The 23735-nt window shown below is 46.7% G+C and overlaps 1 protein-coding gene and 1 long non-coding RNA gene across 20 annotated transcripts in view; one reads left to right on the forward strand and one right to left on the reverse strand.

Annotated features, from left to right (window-relative positions):
• The window catches only part of PKD1L2 (polycystin 1 like 2), a 91273-nt gene extending 81543 nt beyond the window's left edge, over positions 1-9730 (reverse strand). The window contains 4 exon segments of the mRNA XM_032324872.1: positions 615-725; positions 3963-4142; positions 6446-6610; positions 9361-9730. Coding sequence (XP_032180763.1) covers positions 615-725; positions 3963-4142; positions 6446-6610; positions 9361-9661 — 757 coding nt within the window. The 5' untranslated portion in view covers positions 9662-9730.
• Positions 1-22222, forward strand: part of LOC116579456 — a 127215-nt gene extending 104993 nt beyond the window's left edge. For 16 of the 19 annotated variants that reach the window (XR_004281271.1, XR_004281266.1, XR_004281270.1 and 13 more), the window contains 3 exons: positions 8422-8615; positions 17487-17617; positions 18303-22222. This is a non-coding gene — a long non-coding RNA (uncharacterized LOC116579456). Of the gene's footprint in view, positions 1-1883; positions 1989-8421; positions 8616-13667; positions 13761-17486; positions 17618-18302 lie in introns of those variants that run through there. The other 3 variants (XR_004281265.1, XR_004281262.1, XR_004281273.1) reach the window with 3 other exon arrangements.
• Positions 22223-23735: the final 1513 nt, after the last annotated feature.

Consider the following 23735-nt stretch of genomic DNA (forward strand, 5'->3'; position numbering starts at 1 on the left):
ATATATATTCATACACAGTCACGTCTATGAAAACAGTTTAAAAAGCAGAGAAGAACTTACTCTAAACTAAACATTTAAGGGTGGTTTCCTTAAGGAGAGTAGGATTGTAGAATTGAAGGGAGAAATTCTTTTTTCTTGATTTATAAAACTTTTATAAAGTGTAGTAATACGGGCTATTTTTATGGCTTTCGAAATTTGTAGTTTTTAAAAGTCCCTGTGTGTTCTAAAATGCAGCCTACGGGCAGGGTGGCGGTTGAGTGGGCATGGGGTGTGGCAGCGAGACCTCTTTTAACTTCTTTCAGTCATGCAATACTGGTTTTGTCTGACATGTTTATTGGGTCGCCCATGATATTTCATTGGAAGGGTCCTGGGAATTAAAAATTATACATTTTTTATTTCTGGCTTGACAGCTCATTTCTGCAACAATAGCCTCAAACTCTTTACCCCATGACACTAGGCCACTTCAGGGAGTTCAGCTGCAGGGAATCAGGTGTGAGTCAGGAAGTCTCTTAGCACACAGATCGGCTCCCATGGGAGGCTCCTCCCTCTGCTCCAAGTGGGGCTGGACCTGGTGTAGAAACAAGGGAATTCCTTGTTTCTTGCTGAGGACTCACCTTCCTGGCACTGGTACCGCACCCACAGGTAGCTTCCCTGGGTGGGGCACAGGTCTCCAAAGTAGGTCCCATCTGCTGCCACCTGGCATACTTGCAGCCCCTGGCACTGGCCTGGGAAGTGCCCGAATCCCAGCAGGAGCAGGAACAGTGTGAAAGACAAAAAGGGACAGGTTCAGACAGAGATGAATGACCTCTCATTCATTCATTCATTCATTCACCCACCATCCGCCCAAGAAATATCTGCAAGCATCCACGGAAGACCAGACAGTGACCTAGGTACTAGGTGGAGAGAGAGGTAGGATTCTTGCCCTCAAGCAGCTCAGGGGTCTAGCACAGGGGTTCTCAAATCTTATGATACACCAGCATCTCCTGGAGGGCTCTGGTTGGCACAGATTTCCAGATCCTACACCCAGTGCTTCTGAGTCAGAAGGGGGGAGGCTGTGTAAGAATTTACTTTTCTAATAAGCTCTCAGGTGATGCTGATGTTGCTGGCCCAGGCACCCACTTTCAGAACCACCGATCCAGTAGCATCCAGTCAGATGGCCTAACGTGGGAACTTACGTTTTGAGAACTGGCAAAGAGGGGAAAGATCAGGAATCCTGTCCAGGTGCCCACAAAAAGCAGAAGCATGGGGAGCCCAGGCCAGAAACTTCAGGTCATCCCAACACCTCTCCCTCCTGCCCAGGCAGATGAGTTACATGCCTACAGAGAAGCCTAGGAAGAGGACAGGCAGGTGCTACCTGGTTGTAGGACTGAGCTCCCACTTCTGTGCTGGGTGTCAGCTGGGAACCCCCTTAGCTCCTAGAGGCCATTCCCTGGTCCTTGTGTGTGGCCCTCTCTTATCTCCCAGTCAGCAGTGTACTATAGGATCTGTCTCACACTTGAACTCTGATTTCTCCATTAGCCCCTTCTTCTCTCTAGAAGCCAGAGAAACTTCTTGGCTTTTAAGGGATCATGTGGTTAGATTGTGCCCACGTGAATAATCCAGATTAGGAATCATAAATGCATCTGCAAAGTCCCTTTGCCATGATATCTCATCATACCTAGAGTTCCAGGGATTAGGGTAGCAAATCTCGGGGGCCATACCTCTGCCTATCCCAGATGGGAATACATAAGAGGGCAGTGTTTTTCTTTTTTCTTTTCCCTTCCCTTCCCTTCCCTTCCCTTTCCTTCCTTCCTTCCTTCCTTCCTTCCTCCCTCTCTCTCTTTCTTTCTTTTTTCATGCATAATGCTTTTCATCCTGTCTTTTCATCCTCTCTCTGACTGCAGCTGTCTCTGGACAGGTCCTCCCACGTGGTCCTCGCCTCCACCTCGTGGTCCTCAGCCTCCACCATGATTCTAGCAGTGGCTGGAGGGCCCCGACTTCCAGTTTTGGTAAGTCCATCCCCTCCAGCCATCCCTCTGGCCCATAGGAGTAGCAGTGGCTATCCATTGCTGCTAATCTTGGGGTGGTATCATTATCCCCTGTTGGATTTCTCAGCACTTCCATGCTGGGTAATATGTTCCCTGCATTGAATTTCCTCTGCTGAAAGGCCTGGCATGGTTTCTGTTTTCCTAATGGGACCTAGCTTGATATACTCCTTAGTCAGAGTTCCGTGCCCTTACTTTGTGCATCCACAGCCCTAGACTACAGTCTCCAAGAGAGAGGGAATGTTTTGCTTTGTTTTTGTTCACTGCTGTATCTCTACTCCAGTGCACAGAACAGTACCCAGCACATAGCAGATGCAAAATAAGTTTTGCATGAGTAAATACATAGCACCTTTGCTCCCTTCTTTGTGGCATTGAGCACAGTATTAGGTAATTGCTTGTATCCATATCTGTCTCCCCATTAGATTGCGAGCTCTTTGAAAAATAGACTGTTTGATTCCTCCCTTTATCCACAGAGCACAGCCTGGCACAATGTTGGGCTCAACGAATGTTTATTGGCCACCTGACAATGAATGAGTGAGCATGGTACTTAGATACGAACAGATTCCCTTGGGATCCTGCCCAGCTCTGTTCCTCTGACCCTTCCCAGAAGGATGCAGGGCTCCTCTCCAAGGTGCTCTCTGGGGTATGGCTGCAAGGTTTGGGAACTTGCTTCTGGGCCTTTGCTTAAATAGCTCACTGAGTCCCCCTGAGGCCTCCATGAGGGAGGCACACCCTTCAGCCCGTTCAGCCCAGGCCTTTCCCTCTCAAGAGGGGCCACAGCCTTAGGAATGTGAGAGCAACGAGGAGAGTGGGTGGGAGCCAGGTGGCAGATTTCAGCATTTCCTTCCCCCGCTATGTGCTCTAAGGGTCCAGGGATGATGTGGACCAGACGTGGAGAGGGAGACACGGCAGGCTTCCCCAAACCGAGGACGAGGCTACTTGCCAAGTTCTGGGAGTACAGGGCATTCTACCCTGAAGCTTCACAGGGCCTTTGGGTAGAGGCAGAGCCCTTCAGCAAACTGCTGAGAAGCCCATGTGTTGAGATCCAGCCTGGGGCCCCAGAGCTTTCAGCTTGGGCATAGACTGCTGTGTCCTTACTTGGCCCAGAAGCAACAGACCACTTGCCTTCCTAGCACCTTGCAGGTCCGACACTACTAACCACAGCAGAGAGTAGGCAGGCCCCTGTGTCTGGACAGTAGAGTTTCTGAGAACTTTGCACCACCCCCCAGGAGGGTGCAGGGAACCCCCATCATCTCTGAAACTGAGCCCTTATCACCAGGCAAGTGTAGCTCAGAGGAAGATTTAATCTAATTTAGAAAAACAAGGCCATGCAGAACCCTTCCCATATGAACAAGAGATACCCCCAGGAATGTGTGTTTCAGCATTATTCATAATAGCAAGGATTAAGACACAACCCATTCAGCTCTCAACAGAGAAAGAGACACATTATGGTATAGTTATACAACAGACTAAACGAATAAACTGGTATATGTATCAACGTGGATAAGAGCAAATTTAAAGCCATACTCACTATTGTAGTGAGGGGACGTTAAGCAAATATGGCATAATGTTAAGATTTAACAACGAAGAGTAGTGAATCTGTGCGAGTTCACTGAAATATTTGTATATAATACATATGATATATGTTTGGGGTACTTAGAAAGTTTTAAAATTTTATAAAAGTAATGTTTCTTGCGTGCAAGTGGAGTGGGGAGCAAAATGCCCCCTTCGCCCATCCAGGTGGGTTTGCTGTCCCGTGAGGAGGTGAGCCACGGCTTCCTTGCTTCCCTGTATGGTGCTACGGGCAGAGACTGGCCTATTTTCCTAATGTTGGAGGCCCAGATATGAAGCTTGTTCAAGCCTTCCAGACCCTTTTGCTGAGGATGGGACACCAGGAACTGCCCTTCCTCCATAGCCAGAGCTGTCCTTGGGTCCTACCTGCCACTTCGTCCTTGACGCTGGCCCAGTTGCATTCCTCCTCCAAGGGGCCTGTAGCACCCTGGGTGCAGTAATGCGGGGTGTGGCGCCCGTAGAAGGCGTCCTGGATCCGGATGACCTCCCCTGAGCCGCAGTGCATGGTGACATTGAGGCCATCACAGGCTAGACTCTGGCCAGCACCTGCGACAAAGGAAAGGGGACACCTTAGGAGGGATCGCGGTCATGCCTGGGCAGGTTGATGGGAAGTGGAAGGGTGTCCGGGGTCAGGGCTGTGATGAAGGGACACAGCAGGAGCTGGGTCCACAGGGGTGAGAAATAGAACGTGGTGGGCATGAACACGGCTCTGGTCTGCACCACCCATGCACTGGCTGTGTGACCCTCTGCAAATTGTTTTGCTTCTCTGTGCCCCCTCAGCATGGGGGAGAGTCGGCACCACAGCACATAGGGCCTGTAGGAGGATTAAATGAGTTTATACTTGCAGAGTAAGGGCTATACAACTGGCAACTATATTCTATTTTTTTCAAGATTTTAGTTATGTATTTGACATGGGGCAGTGGGAGAAAGCAAGCACAAGCAGGGGGAGCAGCAGGCAGAGGGAGAAGCAGGCTCTCTGCTGAGTAGGGACCCCACCTCCATGTGGGGTTTGATTGCAGGACCCGGGAATCACGACCCAAGCCGAAGACAGCCGCTTAACTGACTGAGCCACCCAGGTGCCCTATATTCTCCTATTTTGGGTACCTTCCTTGAGCCTTTTCTGAAAGCAACGCCTGGCATATGATAGATGCTAAACACGCATTTGCTGAATGAATGAGTCTTTATACCAGTCCTAGAAACTGGGCTACTGTCCTCCTCACTAAGAACATCAGGGTCATGGGGGTCACTGTGTTGAGACCCCACTCCAGGCTAGCTCCTGGCATGTGGTCCATGTTCAGAAAACATTTTTTGGAAAAGAACAATCTGGCTCAGACCAGCAGAGCCAGAAAGTAGGAAACTGGATCCATACTCAGTCCTGTCTGCCTGGTGGGAACGTCACAGGGTAGGGGATGAGACCAAAATCTGTGTTTGTTTCCTCTGGCTGCTGTGCAAATTCCCAACAAACTAATGACTGAAGCCAGTACAGATTGATCATCCTCTAGTTATGAAGGTCAGAAGTCTAAAGTGGGTCTTACTAGACTAGTATCAAGGGGTGGTTCCTTCTGGACCCTCTAGGGGAGGGTGTGCTTGCTAGCCTTTTCCAGCTTCCAGAGGTATCCACGTTTGTTGGATTGTGACCCCTCCTCCATCCCCAAAGCCAGCGACCCTGCATCTGCCAGTCTCTCTGACCATAGGCAGACCCAGGTTGTCACTTCCCAGCTGTGTGGCCCTGGGCAAGGAGCTTATCCTCTCTGAGCCTCACTGTTCTTAGCTTTAGAATGGGCCTGCAACAGAAGAGCAGAGGCACTTCTGAGTACCTCTGGTGAATACACACAGAGTGCACAGCTCTGTGCCTGGAGGTCCCGCTGGATACGTGTTCGCTGTTCATGGTGTGACCTCGGAGCTTGACTCCCAGATCCTGGGGGCTGGCAGATTCTGAGACACGTTTCAGGTTGGGTGCAGAAGGGGAGCAGGCTTTGGGAGGGCTGTGATAAATGGGGACGTTTTATGACCCATATGTCCCCGAAGCTGCAAGTTTTCAGAATTAGCCAGGCTAGGGGCCTACATGACACCTATTTAAACCCAGACATAGGGGAAGTGAGGCAGGGGGCTCTGTAAGTACCCAAACCCAGAGTGGGCCCTGGGAGCTAGGATTCTTCACTGAGGGGCTTGGAGGAGGGGACTGAGCCAGGAAGCCTGAAAGCTTCTGTCAAGCCTGGCTTGAAAGTCAGGAGGCCATGGCCCTGAGGCTCTAAGACCAGGCCCCTACACCAGGGCCCCACATGGCAGGCAGCACACAGGATGGGACTATAGGCCTCTCATGCCGGCTCTTACACGGAGTCCCCAGGGAAGGGGCCCCGGGTGCAAAGGGGTTCAACCATGGACAGCAGCTAGAAAGGACACAAGAGCGGAGAGTGGGAGAATTCAGGAGTCTGGGATGCTGGACGGTCAGGACTCAGACCCAGGCCGGCCAGGGCCGCAGGAATCAAGGGTGAGTGAGAACAGCCTCCTGGGACCACATCTCCTTCATTGGAAGAGTAGAAAAAGAGAGTAAATAGGGCTGGGCATTTGCTCCTAGATGCAGGTATCTGAGAGGAAAAGGGACGGGAATGAAATCAGTTAAGCAGGTAGGCAGGTAACTGGACAATGAGAGGCAGGGTGTGAGCTGGAAAGATGATATGAGACAGGCACAGAGCACCACACGGACAGAGATGGGTGGAAATTTAGGGAAACACAGAGACAGAGACAGAGACACAAAGTCAAAGAGACAGAGACAGAGTTGGTGACAGAGACACACAGAGAACACAAAGAGACAGAAGGAGGGAGACCCACAACAGAGACCAGCTCACCAAACTCGCAGATGAAGGCAAACGGCTGCGTGCAGTTGTCTGAGGCCGCCCACCCAAAGGAAGCGTCTTTCTGGATGTAACCACAGGTGTCTGGAGCAGGAGAGGCCTGTCCTCCGCGCCAGTGGCTGTAGCTCACATTTGAGGTGTCCAGCCAGCTCCCTGACCCTGGCATGGGAACACAACCACCAAGACTTAGAAATGTTTTTCTGACCCTTTTTTTTTTTTTAAAGATTTATTTATTCATTTATTTGACAGACAGAGATCACAAGTAGGCAGAGAGACAGGCAGAGACAGAGGAGGGAGCAGGCTCCCTGCTGAGCAGAGAGCCCGATGCGGGGCTTGATCCCAGGACCCTGGAATCATGACCTGAGCCGAAGGCAGAGGCTTTAACCCACTGAGCCACCTAGGTGCCCCTCTCTGACCCTTTTTTATGGACAGGGCTGGCCTCAGCTCAACTCTGGGAAACAGGAGGTGCTCAGTCAAGGCCGACGGGCGGAACACCTCTCTTTCCCATGCCAATGAAGGGACTTTGCTAGCTGTTACCTTCCAACATCCAGGCAGAAGAACTCAACCTACAAACCAGGGTGCCACATCAGGAAGCGCAAACAAAGTGGTTTGATTCAGTATATGATGCTTCCAGCTCTGTCTTACCATAATCTAAAAAAGAGCACAGAAGTATGTTCAAAGGTGTTCTGTAGAGAGACAGGGGCCCTTGTCAAATATATCTGAGCCATGCTGAGTTAAAATGGAAGCAGTTTTCCTTACTCCGAGACTCTTCAGCCCCTGGAACACCTTGGTGTGCTCTGGAAGAAATGCCCTGTGCATGTGTGTGGAGTACAAAGGCATTTCGAAGACACTAGAAATCTAGAAAACACTAAATATAAAGCATTTACTCGGGGATGCCTGGGTGGCTCAGTCGGTTAAGTGTCTGCCTTCGGCTCAGGTCACTATCCCAGGGTCCTGGGATCGAGCCCGGCATTGGGCTTCTTGCTCAGTGGGGAGCCTGCTTCCCTTTCGGCCTGCCGCTCCCCCTGCTTGTGTGCGCTCTTTCCCCCTACCTCTCTCTCTCTGATAAATAAATAAAATCTTAAAAATAAATAAATAAATAAATAAATAATAAAATAAAAAAAATAAAACAAACAAACAAACAAAATATTTACTCTGAAGACTCAAACGTGTATTTATTCATTTTTAAAAATCCATACAAATGGATTTAAAAAAAATTTTTTTTTAATTTCTAAATTTTTTTCTAAAAAAATTTAAAATTGAAAAGGATATAAAATGAAAACATCTCCCTTCTCCCAACCTCCAAGGTACTCCCATTACTGGTGTGTTTCTTGTGAATTGATCCAGACTGACTGATATCCACCTATCAGCATCTATGAGTGCCTTAAATCAATTTACACAAATGCCATCGTATTGTACCTGGCACCCTGTCTTCTTAAATAACATTAAATCTTAGGAGTGGTTTCATGTCAGCCCACACAGAGCTACCTCATGCTCTGTAACAGCCATGTGGTAGCTCTTGGTGATTTTCGAACAGACGCAATTCTAACTCCACATGAGTGGATGTTCAATATACAGAAATCCACAACTGCTACGTCTACAAGTCAAGAAACCATTCAATAGATCTTGCCTGAAGATGCATTTTAGAATTCAAATCCCGAGACTATGAATTTCCTAAAACAAGCTTCTCCAACTGTTCCCTAATTAAGCCTTTCCATCCACTCTGATATAGAAGCCCACACCGAGTGACTCATTTCTAAACCCAGTAGCTTTGACAGGGCGATGTGATGTGCTGGGACACGGGCAGAGTCCTCACTGCCCTTCACTGGCAGCATCATCTTGAGCAAACCATTTCCTCCCCCTGGACTTTAAGTTCCTCATCCATAAGATAAAAGTAGCAATGTGTACCTCGTGGGCGGGTGCAAGGGTTAAATATGAATGTTCATTTGTCCATTCTCTGCTATGTACAGGCACTGGGAAAACAAAATGGCCAGAATATGTTTCCTTGCCTCGAAGAACTCATTGTCTAGGAAGGAAGATGACACGTAAAAAGTTGCAGTTATGCCAGAAGTAACCTCACAGGTTGTGGACAAGGCCCTACAGGTGCAGAGAGAAGGACTTGACTGTACTGGGGTTGGAGGAGGGAGACCTCACAAAGTAAAAGGTAAGGAAGAGTTTCTGAGAGAGCCATTAAAATGAAACTGTCTAATGTGAAGGGAATGATGCCAAGTTCTAAACCTGCTTTAATCCTTAAGAAATGGGGAAAGGCATGTAGAAGTGCCTTTTTCTTAAAAAAAAAAAAAAGATTTATTTATTTGAGAGAGAGAGGGTGGCAGGAGGAGCAGAGGGAGAGCGAGAAATTTAAGCAGACTCTGCTGAGTACAGAGCCTGACGTGGGGCTCGATCTCACAACTCTGAGATCACAACCCCAAGATCACAACCTGAGCCAAAACCAAGAGTCAGATGCTCTACTGACTGTGCCACCCAGGGGCCCCCTGGAAGTGCTTTGAAAATAGCTTCCTAATTATTTCCTGAGATGTTTTCTCATCTGTAAAATAGAAGCAACAATGTTATCTCACTGGTTATCTTAGAGATTGAAGGTGATAATGGATGAGAAGGACTAAGGATCGTTCCTGGGACTATTCCAGAAAGAACTGGAGGAGTCATAGTTAGTCTTAGTTTCAGGAACATTCAAACAATGAAAGTTTGCAGAGTGTCAGCAAAGTGCCAGATTCTGCACTAGGTACTGTGCATGAGCTGTTTCACTTGATCCACAAAACAGTCAAAGACGAGGGTATCCTCATGAGAATTAGGATATATTAATTTGTTCCATGAGGTTCTGTGTAAGAAGCAATAGTTAGAATCACAGCCACAAGCTTCCCATGAAATACAGCTTTCACAGGACCTACCTTCTGTGGTTCCGTTCTGAACCGAGTTCCCTGTGAGTCCAATCCACCATTCCCTGTCCTGGGAGAGGTGCTTCTGCAGAAACTGCTGGGTGTCTTCATCGTGAATAAAGACCAAATGGCCCCCTTGCTCCTCACACCAGCTCTGGGCACCATAGAAGGTGCGACCGAGAGGCACAAATTCATAGCAAGAGTCTCTGAAGGCCACTTGACTTTTTGAGCAAAAGCTGCCCTCCTCTGGCTTAGAGATTGTAGCCCTAAGCCTCAGAGCAAGCCCCAAGAGCACCAAGCCCACTGCACTCATCCTTGAGCCACCGCTGGAGCGTCTGGATGGAGCTGGCCCTCACGTCCTTCTTATGCTGCTGCCTCACAGCCATCTGTCATCCATCTTTCCTCCTCTCTTGTCATCAAATAATAGTACTACCTCTTGTTTAAGAAACAAAAGCCTCAGGATGAATGTGTCTGCATTTTTGCTTTGCCCAGATCTTTGTTCAATTCCTGTTCCAAGTCCAATTAGTTTGCAAAACAGTCTTCGAGAAAAACGTATAGCTGCTGTCTCACCTGTCTGCTTGTCATTCGATCAGCTGTTAGCTTCTGATAAGAATTCCTTGCTATGGGTTTTTTGTTGTTCTTTTTGCAAGAAGCCGTTAGCATGTGGGAAGTATGTGATAAAGGAAAAATGGAAAGAAAGGGAGAGTGATGGGATGGTAAAAAACAAAAACAAAAAAAAACAAGATGCACTCATCTCCAGTGCTATTGTCTAGAGTGGTGGCTGTGCCCAAATGATAATCACATTCTGCCCAGCACGGTTTAAATCCTAACGGCTGTCTCCCTCTCTGACTCATCACATTACTAGTCATGCCTGTTGGAGAAAACAGATTTTCTACAAAACTGTTCTGACATCATCATGAAAACAAGTTCTTAAAACTTCAAACCTGTCCATCCTCACCCACTTCCTAAACCCTCCAGTGGGTGTGATGACCTTTAGATCAAGTTCAAGCTTCTCAGTTTTATATACAATGCTTGGTATGAACTTGCCACTGACAATATTTTCAAACACATTCCCCAAGTATGGGATAATAGACTCCCCCATTGCTGATGGGAGTGTAAGTTGGTACAACCTCCATCATGGGCAATTGGACCATATCGATTTTGACAATATTTTAAAAGCAGGAGCTCAACTTCTAGAAGTTTTACCTACAGATAAATTCATACATGTGCAATATGCCGTATGTTAAACGTTATTTATTACAGAATTTTGAAAGAAGGAAGGATTGGAAATAACCTAAATGTCTATTGATTAGAAAGTGGTCAACAAAATTGGTACATTCTCCAAATGCACACAAAAAAATGAGCAGCTTCTTTCTATATAACTTTGGAGGGATATCTAAGATTTTTGCTAATTTTAAAAGCAAAGTATGAGACATTGTTAATGGTTCAACCCCATTTATACAAAAATATCTATGAACATTTATTTGTATTTGTGGAATATATCTCCCAAAGGACTTAAAAGAGACTGGCAGTAGTGATTGTCTGGGTCAGGGGTGGAGGGAGCGAAGAGAGTGGGAGACAAAGGAAGGAGCAAGACTCTTTTTGTTTCATTGGCCACGTTTTTGAAAATTTCTGTCTTGTACTATGTGAATGTCTTACCTGTTCAAAATAGTAAATTCTTTTTTAAAAACATCTCCATGAGTCCATCATCCCCCTAACAGCTCAAAGTGCCAGCTCTTTCTATCATAGTTCACTGCTGGTGACCTTCCTTGATGCCTCTCTGTACCCATGCTGTTCCCTCTGCCAGGAGCCGTTTTTTCTCTAGTCCTGCCCTGTTCACCTAAACGACTTATCTCAAACATCAGTTCCTTCATGTATTTTGTAGAATTTGCCTCATATAATATGCCTTTCTCTCCTGAGTTTCCTTTTTCTTTCTTTCAATAAAAAATTAAGGTAGTGTTCACCTAGCATACAATCCATTGATTTAAAATATACAAGTCAGTGGTTTTTAGTATACTCACAGAGTTGTGCAACCTTCACCATGATCAATTTTAGAACATTTTCATGACCCGGAAAGGAAAACCTTCACCCATTGGCATTCACTCCCAAACCTCCCTCCTATAGCTCCTGACAGCCACTAATCTCCTTTATGGGTGTGTGGGTCTGCCTGCTGTGCACATGTCATATAAACAGAATCACATAACATGCGGTCTTTGTGACCAGCTCCTCTCATGGTAGCGTCGGGTCTTCAAGGTTCCTCCATCTTGTAGCTTGGACCATTACTTCATTACTTTACTCTTTTTTTTTTTTTTTTCACTCAGTAAAAGTTTATAGGATAAAACTAAATGAAGAGTTTTCTAAAACCAATATATTCTCCACCTCAGCTCCTTATTTGTTGAGTAATGTTTGTTGTTCGTGATAGCTTTCCAAATTAACTGAGTTTGACACAATAACTTGCTTCGGTGGTGGGAAAATGGTTTTAACTACTAACACCAGAGTTCCTCTTGGTGACATTTTCTTTAGGAAAATATCTTGATAGGCCATTTGGGTTAGGATGGGGAGACACCAGGGGTATGGTTTGCACTATTACAACACAGCACACTGCTGGATGACTGGTCTGCATAAGACGTTAATGATTCAAGATTGGAGAACTGACTACACAATGTGGTAGGACTCTAGAACCTTCAAAAAAGATATTAAGGGGCGCCTGGGTGGCTCAGTGGGTTAAGCCGCTGCCTTCGGCTCAGGTCATGATCTCAGGGTCCTGGGATCGAGTCCCACATCGGGCTCTCTGCTCAGCAGGGAGCCTGCTTCCTCCTCTCTCTCTCTCTGCCTGCCTCTCTGCCTACTTGTGATCTCTCTCTGTCAAATAAATAAATAAAATCTTTTAAAAAAAAAAAAAGATATTAAGTGGGGCAGCTGGGTGGCTCAGTTGGTTGGGTGTCTGCCTTTGGCTCACATCATTCTCAGGTCATGATCCTAGGGTCCCTACTCAGGAGGAAACTGGCTTCTCCCTCTCCCTCTGCCTTTCTTCCATGCTTGTGTGCTCTCTCTCTCTCTCTCTCTCTCTCTTGATTTCTCTCTCAAATAAATAAATAACATCTTAAAAAGAAAAGGCATTAGGCAAATAGTTTCTTATAGCAGTGTAGCCAAAGGCTTTAGAGAACACAGTTGTTTAACACCTGGCTTTAAATTATTCCCTTGCTCTGACATAATTCAACTTTTTTTTCCTCCCCAGTCCCTGGCAACCACTACTTTCTGTCTCTATGAATTTATGGATTCTGGACATTTCATGTAAATGGAATTATACAAAAGTGTGACCTTTTGTGTCTAGCTGCTTTCACTCAGCATAATTATTTTGCAGGGTCATCTACATTGGAGGGTATATTAGTAATTCATTCCCTTCTATAGCTGAATAATGTCTTGTGTATGGATATACTACATTTCCCTTACCCATTCATCCGCTGATGGACATTTGGGTCATTTTATTCTTGCAGGAAAGGGATAGTCTCTTAATCTCTACCCATCCCATGACTGGCCACAGTAAGACTCAATGAACCTTTGTCAGACTGGCCCCTTCTCCCAGGAACTTGGGTATTGGGAGAGGTCAAGAGGATGTGACTGCTAGTTGACCTATGAATGGGACCCAGGCAATTAGAAGCTCCTCACGCCCTCCCTGTCCTTGGAACGTGCATTCTGCTTGCCTTCCCCACTTCTAGAAGCTGTCCCAAGGACACAGCCTTAAGATAATGATATGGTGTTGAAACCATCTGGACAGTATACATGATTGAACCCAGTTAAAGCATCCATATAAACTTCTAAGATTTGGCCAGCGAGGACAGAGATTAACTTGTCTTGCAGCACGCAAGACAAGCATTTTATGTTAAGTCCCCCGCTTATTATCTGCCACCTACCAGTCTGGACTGATTGGCTTCTTTCTTTGGTCTCTCCCTGCCCTACATGTAAAGATGCCAGTTTTCAAACCAACACCAGGACTGACCCTTGGCCCCCATTGCTTTCCCAGAAGCCCTTCCATGCCCTCTAGAGTAGCCCTGCCAGTAGCCCAGGGCAGGACTCGATGTCATTGCTGAGTCATAGCCTGCAACCCAGAAAACATTGCTCTCTTATCTCCGAGGGCCAAGGTTCTAATGAATTCTATTAGAAAACTATGTGGAAGGCCTCATACAGCGATAATGTATCTCCTGGGTAAAGGCTTAATTTATGACCCTCATGCAACATGCTTGGAGACATTTGATAACAAACGCAAATCTGCAGGCTAAATTCCACTTTTTCATTCTTTACATTCTGATAAATTCCAGACTCCTGGGCACGGAATTCATCTTGGTGATGTCAGCTCCCAGTGTGCCTTAACATCTGTGTACATGAAGAACGGAAACAGGACGTGGCTGGACCCATGTGAGTCTGTTTCCAGTGTCTGATCCGGCTGCCTGGGCCTCCAAACCCTGATTTTTGAGACCAGCAAATGAAAACAGAGAGAGTGGATTTGGTTTAAATGGGGACTTAAGGCCATGAAAAGAACCATAAAGTTGTTCATGTCCTATGGCCCAGCCATCCCAGTCCTGGGAACAGATCCATTTTAGTTTGGGTTCTTCTAGAAGTTAACTGAGACAAGAAATTTAGAGAAAGCAATTTACTTAAGAGGGATTGCAGGAGACAGTGGCAGGAGAGTTGGGGAGTACATTGCTTTATGTGAATTGGCGTTTTTATTGGTCATAAACTGAATTGAATCTTTGCCCTCCATTCAGCTAAAAGACATTATAACAAAAGAATCCCCATGGTCCCCTCACCCCAGTACAGTTTTATTTCTTTGTGGTTCCTTCAAGTGCTTCTTGCCTAGGAGATGGGTGTTTGGCCAGGCACAACTGTAGTGTTCACATAATTAGTTCATAGGACACTTCCCACTTAGCTTTAGATGGTAGGCCTTTCCCATGCTGCTGAAGGCTTTGGAATAGGCATGGTGGGAGCTGTGCTTCCTTTCCCTCAATAGATATTTACTACACCATTCCCACAGTGCTGGATACTTTGTATGGTTTTCCTCATCTGTTTATTATGTGTTCAGTATTACAGTACTGGTCAACGCTGTTATGAACATCTTCTTGTTCTTGGCATCTAGCCTAAGCTATCTCCTGAGGGTTGTGGCAGGCATTATCAAGGACTCACCTTGACCCCTCACACTTACCATGTTAGGCTTCTAAATGCATGCTCCTGTAGTTCTTTGCCCCCTTCTGCTCACAATGGACAGGATGATGGTGCCTGGAAGTTTGCACCTCTTGGGAGCGTTTCTCCAAGAAACTCCAAGAGTTTTTCTTGGGAGAAACTCTCAGCCTTGATTGGCCAGTGTTGGTGGATCCGTTCCCCAGATCCCTTAAGAGAACTCTAAAGCATGCTCACACCCCATCTCACAGCCCAACAGCCAGATCGAGCTTCAGTTGCCCACGATGGGAACAGCCTTGATGATGCACTGTTGACATTTTCCCTCTTTGTTTCACTTCCCCATGCCCTTGTTGGCATTTCCTGGCTTCAGCTCCCAAATTAAGCTACTTGAACCTGAATCCTTGCCTAGCCCACAGCACATGAACATCTTCATGATTCTTGTTATGGACTTGGTGCTTATTTGAACCAGATCAATTATCTTTGGGTTTTTCATGTTGTTGATCCCACTTGAAGACTCAGACTTCCAGATAAGATCCCATGAACATGTTTCACACAGGTGAGTTGTGTCTTGCACACTTTCCTGATGGTTTCAATTTTATACTTGGGGACCATCTCATAATGACCTCAGGCAATAAGATGGTGGGTGGTATTTTCTTGGTTTTTTAGATGTGTATGTAGGTGAGTCCATGTTTTCACCTATGCTAAGTTGTTTGCTTCTATAAGGTGGCTAGTAACCTGGGTCTTGAGGGATTAGCCAGGAAGAAAGGTGTGGGGTTGGAGATAGGGGTGGGGGCAGAACTAGTAGAAAGTGTATCTCAGGGAGAAGCCCTATAACACCAAATCCTTATTTCTTGGCAGTATCCCAGAACCAACATAAACTGAAGCCCCCTTCACCATCTCCCAAGGGGTATTCTGCTGTTTTGGACATGTACTTTCTTTCCAAGAATGCCTCTTCTTGGGGCACCTGGCTGGATCAGTCCAACTTGAATGTCCAACTCTTGGTTTTGGTGCATGTTGTGATCTTGGGGTCCTGGGATCAAGCCCCGCATTGGGCTCCATGCTCAGTGGGGAGTCTGCTTGACAATTTCTCTCCCTGTCCCAGTGTCATGCCTACATGCACATGTGCTCTCTCTCTAAATAAATTCCTAAAAAAAAAAAAAAAGGTCTCCTCTTATATGCTTGTCTGTATACCTGCATCCTTTTCTCAAGAACAGCTCAACTATAAACCTCTTCTCTGAAGCCTTCTACAGAGATTTACAGGACTTAACTTCCATGGCTTCCATGTCCTCAGAGCGATTTAATCTACTTCTGTGTTAGCACAGTTTAAAAGTATTTGGCCCTAAAAAAAGAGAGCAAGAGACAATAGGAGAGAAACTGTGAGAACTTGGCTATAAAAATAAGTCCATGTATAACCTTTTAAATTTCTACTTTTAAGTTGTTTTATTCAGTGACTATTGTGGGTTCAATTGTGTCTTCCAAAAAGACACATTGGGAGTCCTAACCGTTGGTACCTGTGCATGTGCCTTCTTTGGAATTAGGGCCTTTGCAGATATAATCAAGATGAGGTTGTGCTGGGGTAGGGTGGGTCCAAACCCAGTGACAGGGGTCCTTATAAAGAAGAGGGGAATCTGAGCACGAAGACGAATAGACACAGAGGGAGAAAACCACTTAACGAGAGAGGCAGAGACTGGATGCAGGGACCATCCAGGATTGCTGGCAATCACACCAGAAGTTAGAAGGAGCAGGGAGGGGTTTTTCCCTAGAGACTTCAGAAGGATCATGGCTCCGCTGATGCTTTAATTTTGGACTTCTGACCTCCACAACTGTGACAGAATAAATTTCTCTTTAAGCCACCATGTTTGTGGTATTTTTGTCACGACAGCCCTAGCCAACCAGTGTGATGGTGACAGCACAGTGCAGTCACGGGACATTCATTCATTCTGTAAATATTTGTTGAACACCTACTACATGCCAGACACTGTGCTAAACTCTGGATTTTAAATAGGACAGTGACGTGATCAGGCTGGCATTTTAGCCAGGTCACCTGGTGGCAGCAAAGAGGATGGACTGGAGTGGCTGGGACTGGAGGCAGGAAGGCCAGGAGGAGTCTGCTCCCAAGAGGTGAGCAATAGGGCGGACGGTGTCTAGGGGGCTGAAGGAAAGAGGAACTATGGGAAAGATTAGTTAGGAGGCTGAAACATGAGGACTACAGCAGTTATTTAAGTTGAATTTTTGTGAAGCTTCACTGACTGGGCCTGAGCACAATACAGTAGAAATTAAAGAGTTTCAGCTCAGGCATTAGAGGGCATTTCCTTCTCTACCAGTAATGCCCTCTGCCTTTCAGTCTTGTCCCTCCTACCTCTTAGGTGTGGCACATAGTTATAATACTTCTTACTTGCCTTCTTTTCTCCCATGTTAGGCTGTGAGTTCTTTGGGTCCAGTAGTTACGATGTCCCATCTATCTATCTCTTATACCCAACAGATACTAGTCTCTGCATCTAGTAGTCCTTTGTGGAATTGATGAACCCTCCTAAGTTTTAATGGGGTACATTATGGTCTTTCATTTTAGTGGTGAAGCGTGCACTCCAGGAGTCCTAGGGTAGCCCTCCCACCACTCCCTACACGCTGCTTCTGCCCTGCCAGGCAGGCCTGTGGAGAGTATGGCATTCTGGAGCTTACCACTGTCACTCTCCCTTGGGGAGGCAGCTGCCCCTCTCCTGGGACTTTGCCTGTCACCTTGAACCCTGCCAACCAAGATTTCCACATTATCTGCTCAATTTATCACCCTGGCTAATTAAAGGCACCATTTAGAAGCTAACTTAATTGGAAAGCTGCAAAGTAATTTAGATATGATAACCTTATCTCCACAAAGGGAAATATTAACGCCTTTTTGGCAATGACTTTGTAATAGGAGATACAGAATTGCAAAATAACGCTGTTTTGTTTTGTTTTGCTTTTTATAGCACAAAAACTTTTCAAATTCAGTTTTTACTTCTATACCTCATGACTGCATTATGGATGCAACACATCCCATGGGAAAGGTGGCCTCTGGAAAGGCAGCCTCCTCTTCCTCGCTCCTTCCCCACATGATAAGGTAAGAGGATCCCACATTCAAATCTCCCACCTCTGCCACATGTTATGTGATCCACAGCCCATGGGCATAAGCTCAGGGAGCTTCAGTTGCTTCCTTAATAAAAAAAAAAAAAAAAAAAGGAGATAATATAGTACCTGCGAGGTCTGTGCCAGAATTAGAAGATATGGTGTGTCCAAAATACAGAGGAGGGGGCGCACATCCATGAACTCCTCTCTTCCTCACCAAAGGGCGGAGATGAAGGCTTTCAGGTTGCCCAGTGAGCCTCTCGGACCCTCCGAAGGGCAGACCGTGTGTGATCCTGTACCTAGTCCTCCGCCCTCTGGGAGTGAATCCCCTTCTGCAGTCTCTGTATCGCTCCTGGAAGCAACACGGACAGCTTGTGGCAAATGTGTGTGTGACTTGGGAGGAAGCCTGGGAGATACCCAACCTGACTCGAGAAGGAGCCCTGCCAGGCAGTACCTCCATGGTACTCCCGTCCTCCACTGGCTCTCTGCTTCTTCCTGTCTGTCTCCCAGCAACCCCGGCTTCCAGGCCCCAAGTCTGTGATCATTCCCCTCTTCCCTCTCTCTGATGTACACCTGTTCCCATCAGATGGGTGGCACTCCATATTTGAGGGACAAATGAATGAATGAGTGAATGAACAAACACATGGGCTAATTCGCTTTTTTCCCATTGCCAACCACAGAAGTCTCTGATGCTTGTACCAACTAAACTGTCCTGTCATGCAGCCATAGCTACCTCTGTCCACCTTGGTCATATATAAATGCCATCTTAGCAACTCTCCTCCTAGCTCAGCACCGTCAAAAGAACTTTCCCTGACGATGGAGATGTCTCGTCCGCGCACACCAGTATGACAGCCATTAGCCACACGTGTCTTTGGAGCCTTTGAAATGTGGTTAGTATGAATGAGGAATTTAATTTTATTGTAATTAATTTGTCTTTAAATTTATATAGACAGCCATGTGCTGTTAGTGGCTTCGGTACTGGACAGCACAGTTAAGCTCCCACATTAATGCCTTCATTGGACATGATCTCTTGACTCAGGACATCATTATCCACAGTATGAAGCCCAAATTGTACATCTGTGCACAATCCAATCCCTAAACCATTTTCCATCCCCATCTCAGTGGTAGTGGAGAGGAGCTGTGATGACAACTATGGCCTCTGGAGTGTTCGAAGCCCAGCTCCATGGTTGGGCAAGTTACTTAACTCTGTGTGTCACTCTCGTTATCTGTGAAATGGGGTTGGATACCTACTTAGGGCTTTTGTGAGGAGGACATGCATTCCTGTGTGCCGAAGGCTTAGAAGAATGCCTGATACATAGGAAGCTCTCAATAAATGGCACCTATAATTGTCATTATTTCTCTCTGTCCCTGGCAGAGCCAGTCTGCCCTCACTCTCCACCCCAGAACCGTCCAGCTCTGTACCATCATTCACACTGGTCCTCCTCTCTGCCTATCCAAATGCTTCCCACTCTCAAGGGCTCAGCTCTGCAGCCCTTCTCCAGGAAGCCTTCTGTCCTAACCTTCCCTAGCCTGAGCACACTTTCCTTCCTTGGAACTCCATAATACTTGCTATCTGGGCCTCTTCTAGAGCAGCTGTAATAGTCAACTAGTTATTACTTACTGTGTACATGTCTTCACAACCAGCCTAGAGCTAACTTCAAATCCTAGACTAGGTTATGGATGTCTGTTTTCCCTTCAGGGACAGGCCAGAGATGTATGCATTGTATGGGGTCAAAAAATAAGTTTCTGAATATCATATTGGCTGATCTTTCCGATTTTTCTCTCTTGCCCAAGAAAAGAAAGGAAAGGAACATGCTATAAGCTCCTGCTTTATTCCAAGCCCCATGATGGACATGATCAGAGTTTTTACAGTTTAATTTAAACTTTACAGCCACCTATGGGGACAGGTATTATAATTCTTCTTTTCAAGATGAGGCAGCTGAGGGTCTGAGATTTAGGCAAGTAGCACAGGTGCTTAGCTAGTAAGGAGAAGAGCTGGGCCTCCGGTGCACATAGGTCTGTTGGGGTTGCTAGGGCCAAAGATGGCCCAACAAGGGACCACACTGCTCAGGCACCATGTTCACACCCTTGCTTAGTCTTTTCCCATGCCACGTTGGCTAGTTCTGGGATTTGTGCTAACTAGCAGCAGGCAGTGAAGTAAAATGATGCCAATCCTGGGTTCGCCTTACAGGAGGCTGGCAGCTTCTGCTGCCTCTCTCTTGAAACACTTTTGGGAGGCTTTTGCTGTCATGGAAGGAGTCCAGCTATCCTGCTGGAGAGATCCCATGGAGATGGTCAGGCCAGGCCCTGAGACTGCATGGAGAGGGAGAGAGGCCCAGACCCAGTCTTCCTAGCCTGCCAGTCAACAGCCAGCTAACTTGCAACCACAAAAGGAACCTCAAGTGATAAAAGCAGAAACCAGTCAGAGCCCGGCAGAGCCCAATCAGCCCACAGAACTGAGCACAGAGAGGTAAGAACAATGACAGGTGCTTTAACCGCTATGTTTCGGGGTGGTTTGTTTCACGGTAACGAATGACCAAACCTCTTGTTTAAGGTGAGCTACTTCCTTCCGTGTTCCCGTTGCCCTGCTCTCTGATGCACTGGCCAGTGTTCAGTCCACCTGAAGGCAGCAGATGCGTTAGAAAACCTGTCTGTGGAATACCCACATTTGCTCTCCTCTCTGCCTCTGATCCTCAGCCAGAGACGTCAGCAAGCGGCAAGCTCTGCAGTATGGTGGGGAGGGATATGCACTGACGAGCTCTCGGCCAGAACTGGGCTCCTTCCCATCTCTGAGGTTGTAAAAACAAAGTTGCTAATGACCTCCTTGCAGGGGTGTGTAGGAATCAAACGACATGCTGCTCATCAGACACTTCACATGCTACTTGGTACGTGTCAGGCATCCAGGGAATGGCGTTGGTTAGAGGCTGGAGAACAGCTCCTACTCCTACAAGGCTCTTGTCCCACTCTTCCCTTCTTAGCAAAGACCTAGAAAGCAGAGGTCAGGCTTCCATGGGGCCAGAGCAATGCCAGAGCTTCTTGACAGAGAGCAGCTGCTGCTTGTTATCTCTGTTTATGAAAAGGGAGGCTGGACGGTCAACATGAAGGCTATCCCAGGAACCACTGCAGGACCCCTAACCCTTTGGGAAATGTATGTCCTTTGGGATATGAAGACGCTGCCTCCCAAAAAAAGGAATAACATGGGAGTGAAGAAGGCAGAACTGAGTTTCAGTAACCACCTCTGTAACTCCAGAGCTTGGCAACTAGTCCGTGTATGTTCGAAGAAGACACAGAATTATGTTCCTGCTTCATTCACTGCTGTATCCAGCACATAGTAGGTGCTTAGTAAATACACGTTGAATGAATAAATGGATGTGGGGGTGAATGAATGTTGCACTGCCTGCAGCAACACTGCAGGTTGCCTGTCCCAAGCCATCCCCTCCTTGTTCCTTGCTAATGGATTCCCAGTGTGAGTCTGGGGGCAACATGCTGCCTGGGGAAGTCACCTGATGGGTTTAAGAAAATCAGGGCACACCTGTTCCTCCTTACTGGGAATTAGTCTAGGGGTGGTCGTGTGATGCCATTTAGCCAGGAGACTGAGAGAAAAATCTGCTCAGACAGTTCTGGAAAGGTTTTCCTTGGTATAAAGAGAGGGAGCTGTAAAAAGGAAATGCCTCCTCCCTCCTGCACTTTGTGTCTCTGCTTTAGCACGTTATTATGGAAGGGCATGATTCCTGGGTTGAAGGCTATCACTCATAAGCAAAAGAGAGCAAGCCCAAGGATGAGAAACCAACCCCCTGAGGATGGCCTGGTAGTGCCTGTTGAGATGGCCCAGATGAGTTTCCAGGCAACCCAGGACCCCCTGTTGACTTGAGGTCTGAGACAAAGACATATCCTCAGAGTTTCTGCAGATATTGTGTTACTTCCAGCCAAAGCACCTTCCCTTAACTCGAACTTTCATGATATCATCATGGGCTGAATTGTGTCTTCCCCTCCCCCACCCCAAGATTCACATGTTGGAGCCCCAGCACCTCGAAATGTAACTGCATTTAGAGAGAGAGTCTTTAGAGAGGTGATTAAATTAAAATGAGTCCATTAGGGTGGCCCTAATGCACTCTGACAGGTACCCTTATAAGAAGAGGTCATTGGGACACACAACCAGGGAGGCATGTGCCCAGAGAAATGACTACCCAGGGAGGGGGAGGCGGGGGTGGGGCGCGGGGTTGAGGCCTCAGAAGCCAGCTCTGCTGATACTTTGATCTTGACTTCCAGCCACCAGAGGTATAAGAAAGCAGACTTGTGCTATTGAAGCCACTGGTATTTTGTTATGGTAGCCCTAGAAAACTAATACAGATAGCCATTGCTATGATCAGTTATTATCCCCATTATCACAAAATCCTGACGTCACCATTTAATTGTCCCTGGGATGCAGTGAGGGCCTGAATAAAGAAAGCTAGCCTGGGTTTCTCTGTATTATATAACAGGGCAATGATATCAGCCTAAGACTGGCCTTCTTGCGTCCTCCACCCATCAACACATCCACCCATTACTTCATTCTGCAGAAATCTAGCAAACATCCATCATGTGTCGGCACTGAGTAGAATTGTCACAGAGTGTATACTTTGGAGTCAGGCTGCCCAGCTTGGCTTCCTGATTGTCTATGTGACAATCATTGACTGTGTGACCTAAAGCAAGTTGGTTATCCTTCCTGACTTTCTGCATCTCTAGAATGATGCTAAGAATACCCATCTCCTAGGATTGTATAAAGTCGGAGCGAGCTAGCACATGTAGAGTGCTTGCCTTGCAAAGCACTTGACTCAGAGAAGGCACTCGATGTGGCTGGGGGCCATTGCTTTGCTGGATATACAAAACAGACAAGAAAGGAGACACTGTCATGTTTTCCCTTCTGTAATTTCAATATCATCCTCTCCACAAACCCTGTGGCCTAGGTATTGCCACCCTGTTTCACAGAGTAAAGTGAAGTTCAGAGGGGTTGTGACAAAAGCTCGGAGATCCAAATAGGTCTTCTGAGCTCTAAGCCTTGAGCTCTTTTTTTCCCCCCCCGCACCAGAGCTCCTGCCTCTGGTGGTGCATTTTTTTTCCCCTGAGCTCATCATTTATGCCAGACATTCTCATTTAATCCCCGCAAGGACACAGCTTTCACAATCTAGGAATAATAACGCTGACATAGATACACATGTTTAGACCAGACAGAAGAATAAACTGGCAAGTTACGGGACTGAATGGAAAATGTGGGTCAAGGGAACGGCCTTCTGGGCGAATGGGGAGGAAAGGGTGTTAATCGGTAGCTGTTTGGGGCCAGGTGCCTTTACTAGACCCTTGATTTACAGTACTTTGGGACTTGGATATCATTACACCCCCATTTTACAGTTAAGGAAATGGAGGCTCAGAGAGGATAAGGCAGACACATAGGAAAGGGAAGAATGTGAATCTAGCATCAGCCCAAACACACAGCGTCTTCCCTGGACCAGAGCTCCTCAGCAGCTGCTGAGAAGCAGAATCACCCAACACGTGGTTAGGACCACCCAGAGCTGAGCACCCCCTTGAAAGGTCTCACGTCGGGGTGTGTGAAGTGAGGCTTAGCACGGGACCCAGGAGCACGTGCAGCTGGGTGATCGGAGTGTACAGCCAGGGGTGGGCGGGCAGCCAGACCAGGCGGCCGTCCGGACTGGGCTCCCAGATCCTGGAACGCGGTCTCGGCCCAGACCTGACAGGAGCTGTACTCAGCAGCCACGTCAAGACCAGCACCACACCCTGTCTTCGTCTACCCGGAGAGGAAACAGCTGCTGCTTTCTTTAAGCAAGAGGAGTAGAGAGGAGTCCATTAACTCATTATCCAACATTCAAAGCCACTTGAATATGGATTTTAGGCAATGGCATCACACGGAGAGGCACAAATACAGGGGACTCTGAAATCACAGATCGGCGTCCTTTCTCTCTCCTGTTAGACCAGGAAGTCCAACTGACACTTGTTTTTGTTTTTGTTTTTTACAATTCTTAATTGTTTTCGAGAAGCGTTTTTGGTTCCCTATATATATGGTTTAAATGGGTAAATATTTTATGTTTACTTCTCCTAAAAAACCTATAATAAATTAA

This window comes from Mustela erminea, chromosome 19 (assembly GCF_009829155.1).
Source record: "Mustela erminea isolate mMusErm1 chromosome 19, mMusErm1.Pri, whole genome shotgun sequence".
Classification (NCBI taxonomy): Eukaryota; Metazoa; Chordata; class Mammalia; order Carnivora; family Mustelidae; genus Mustela; species Mustela erminea.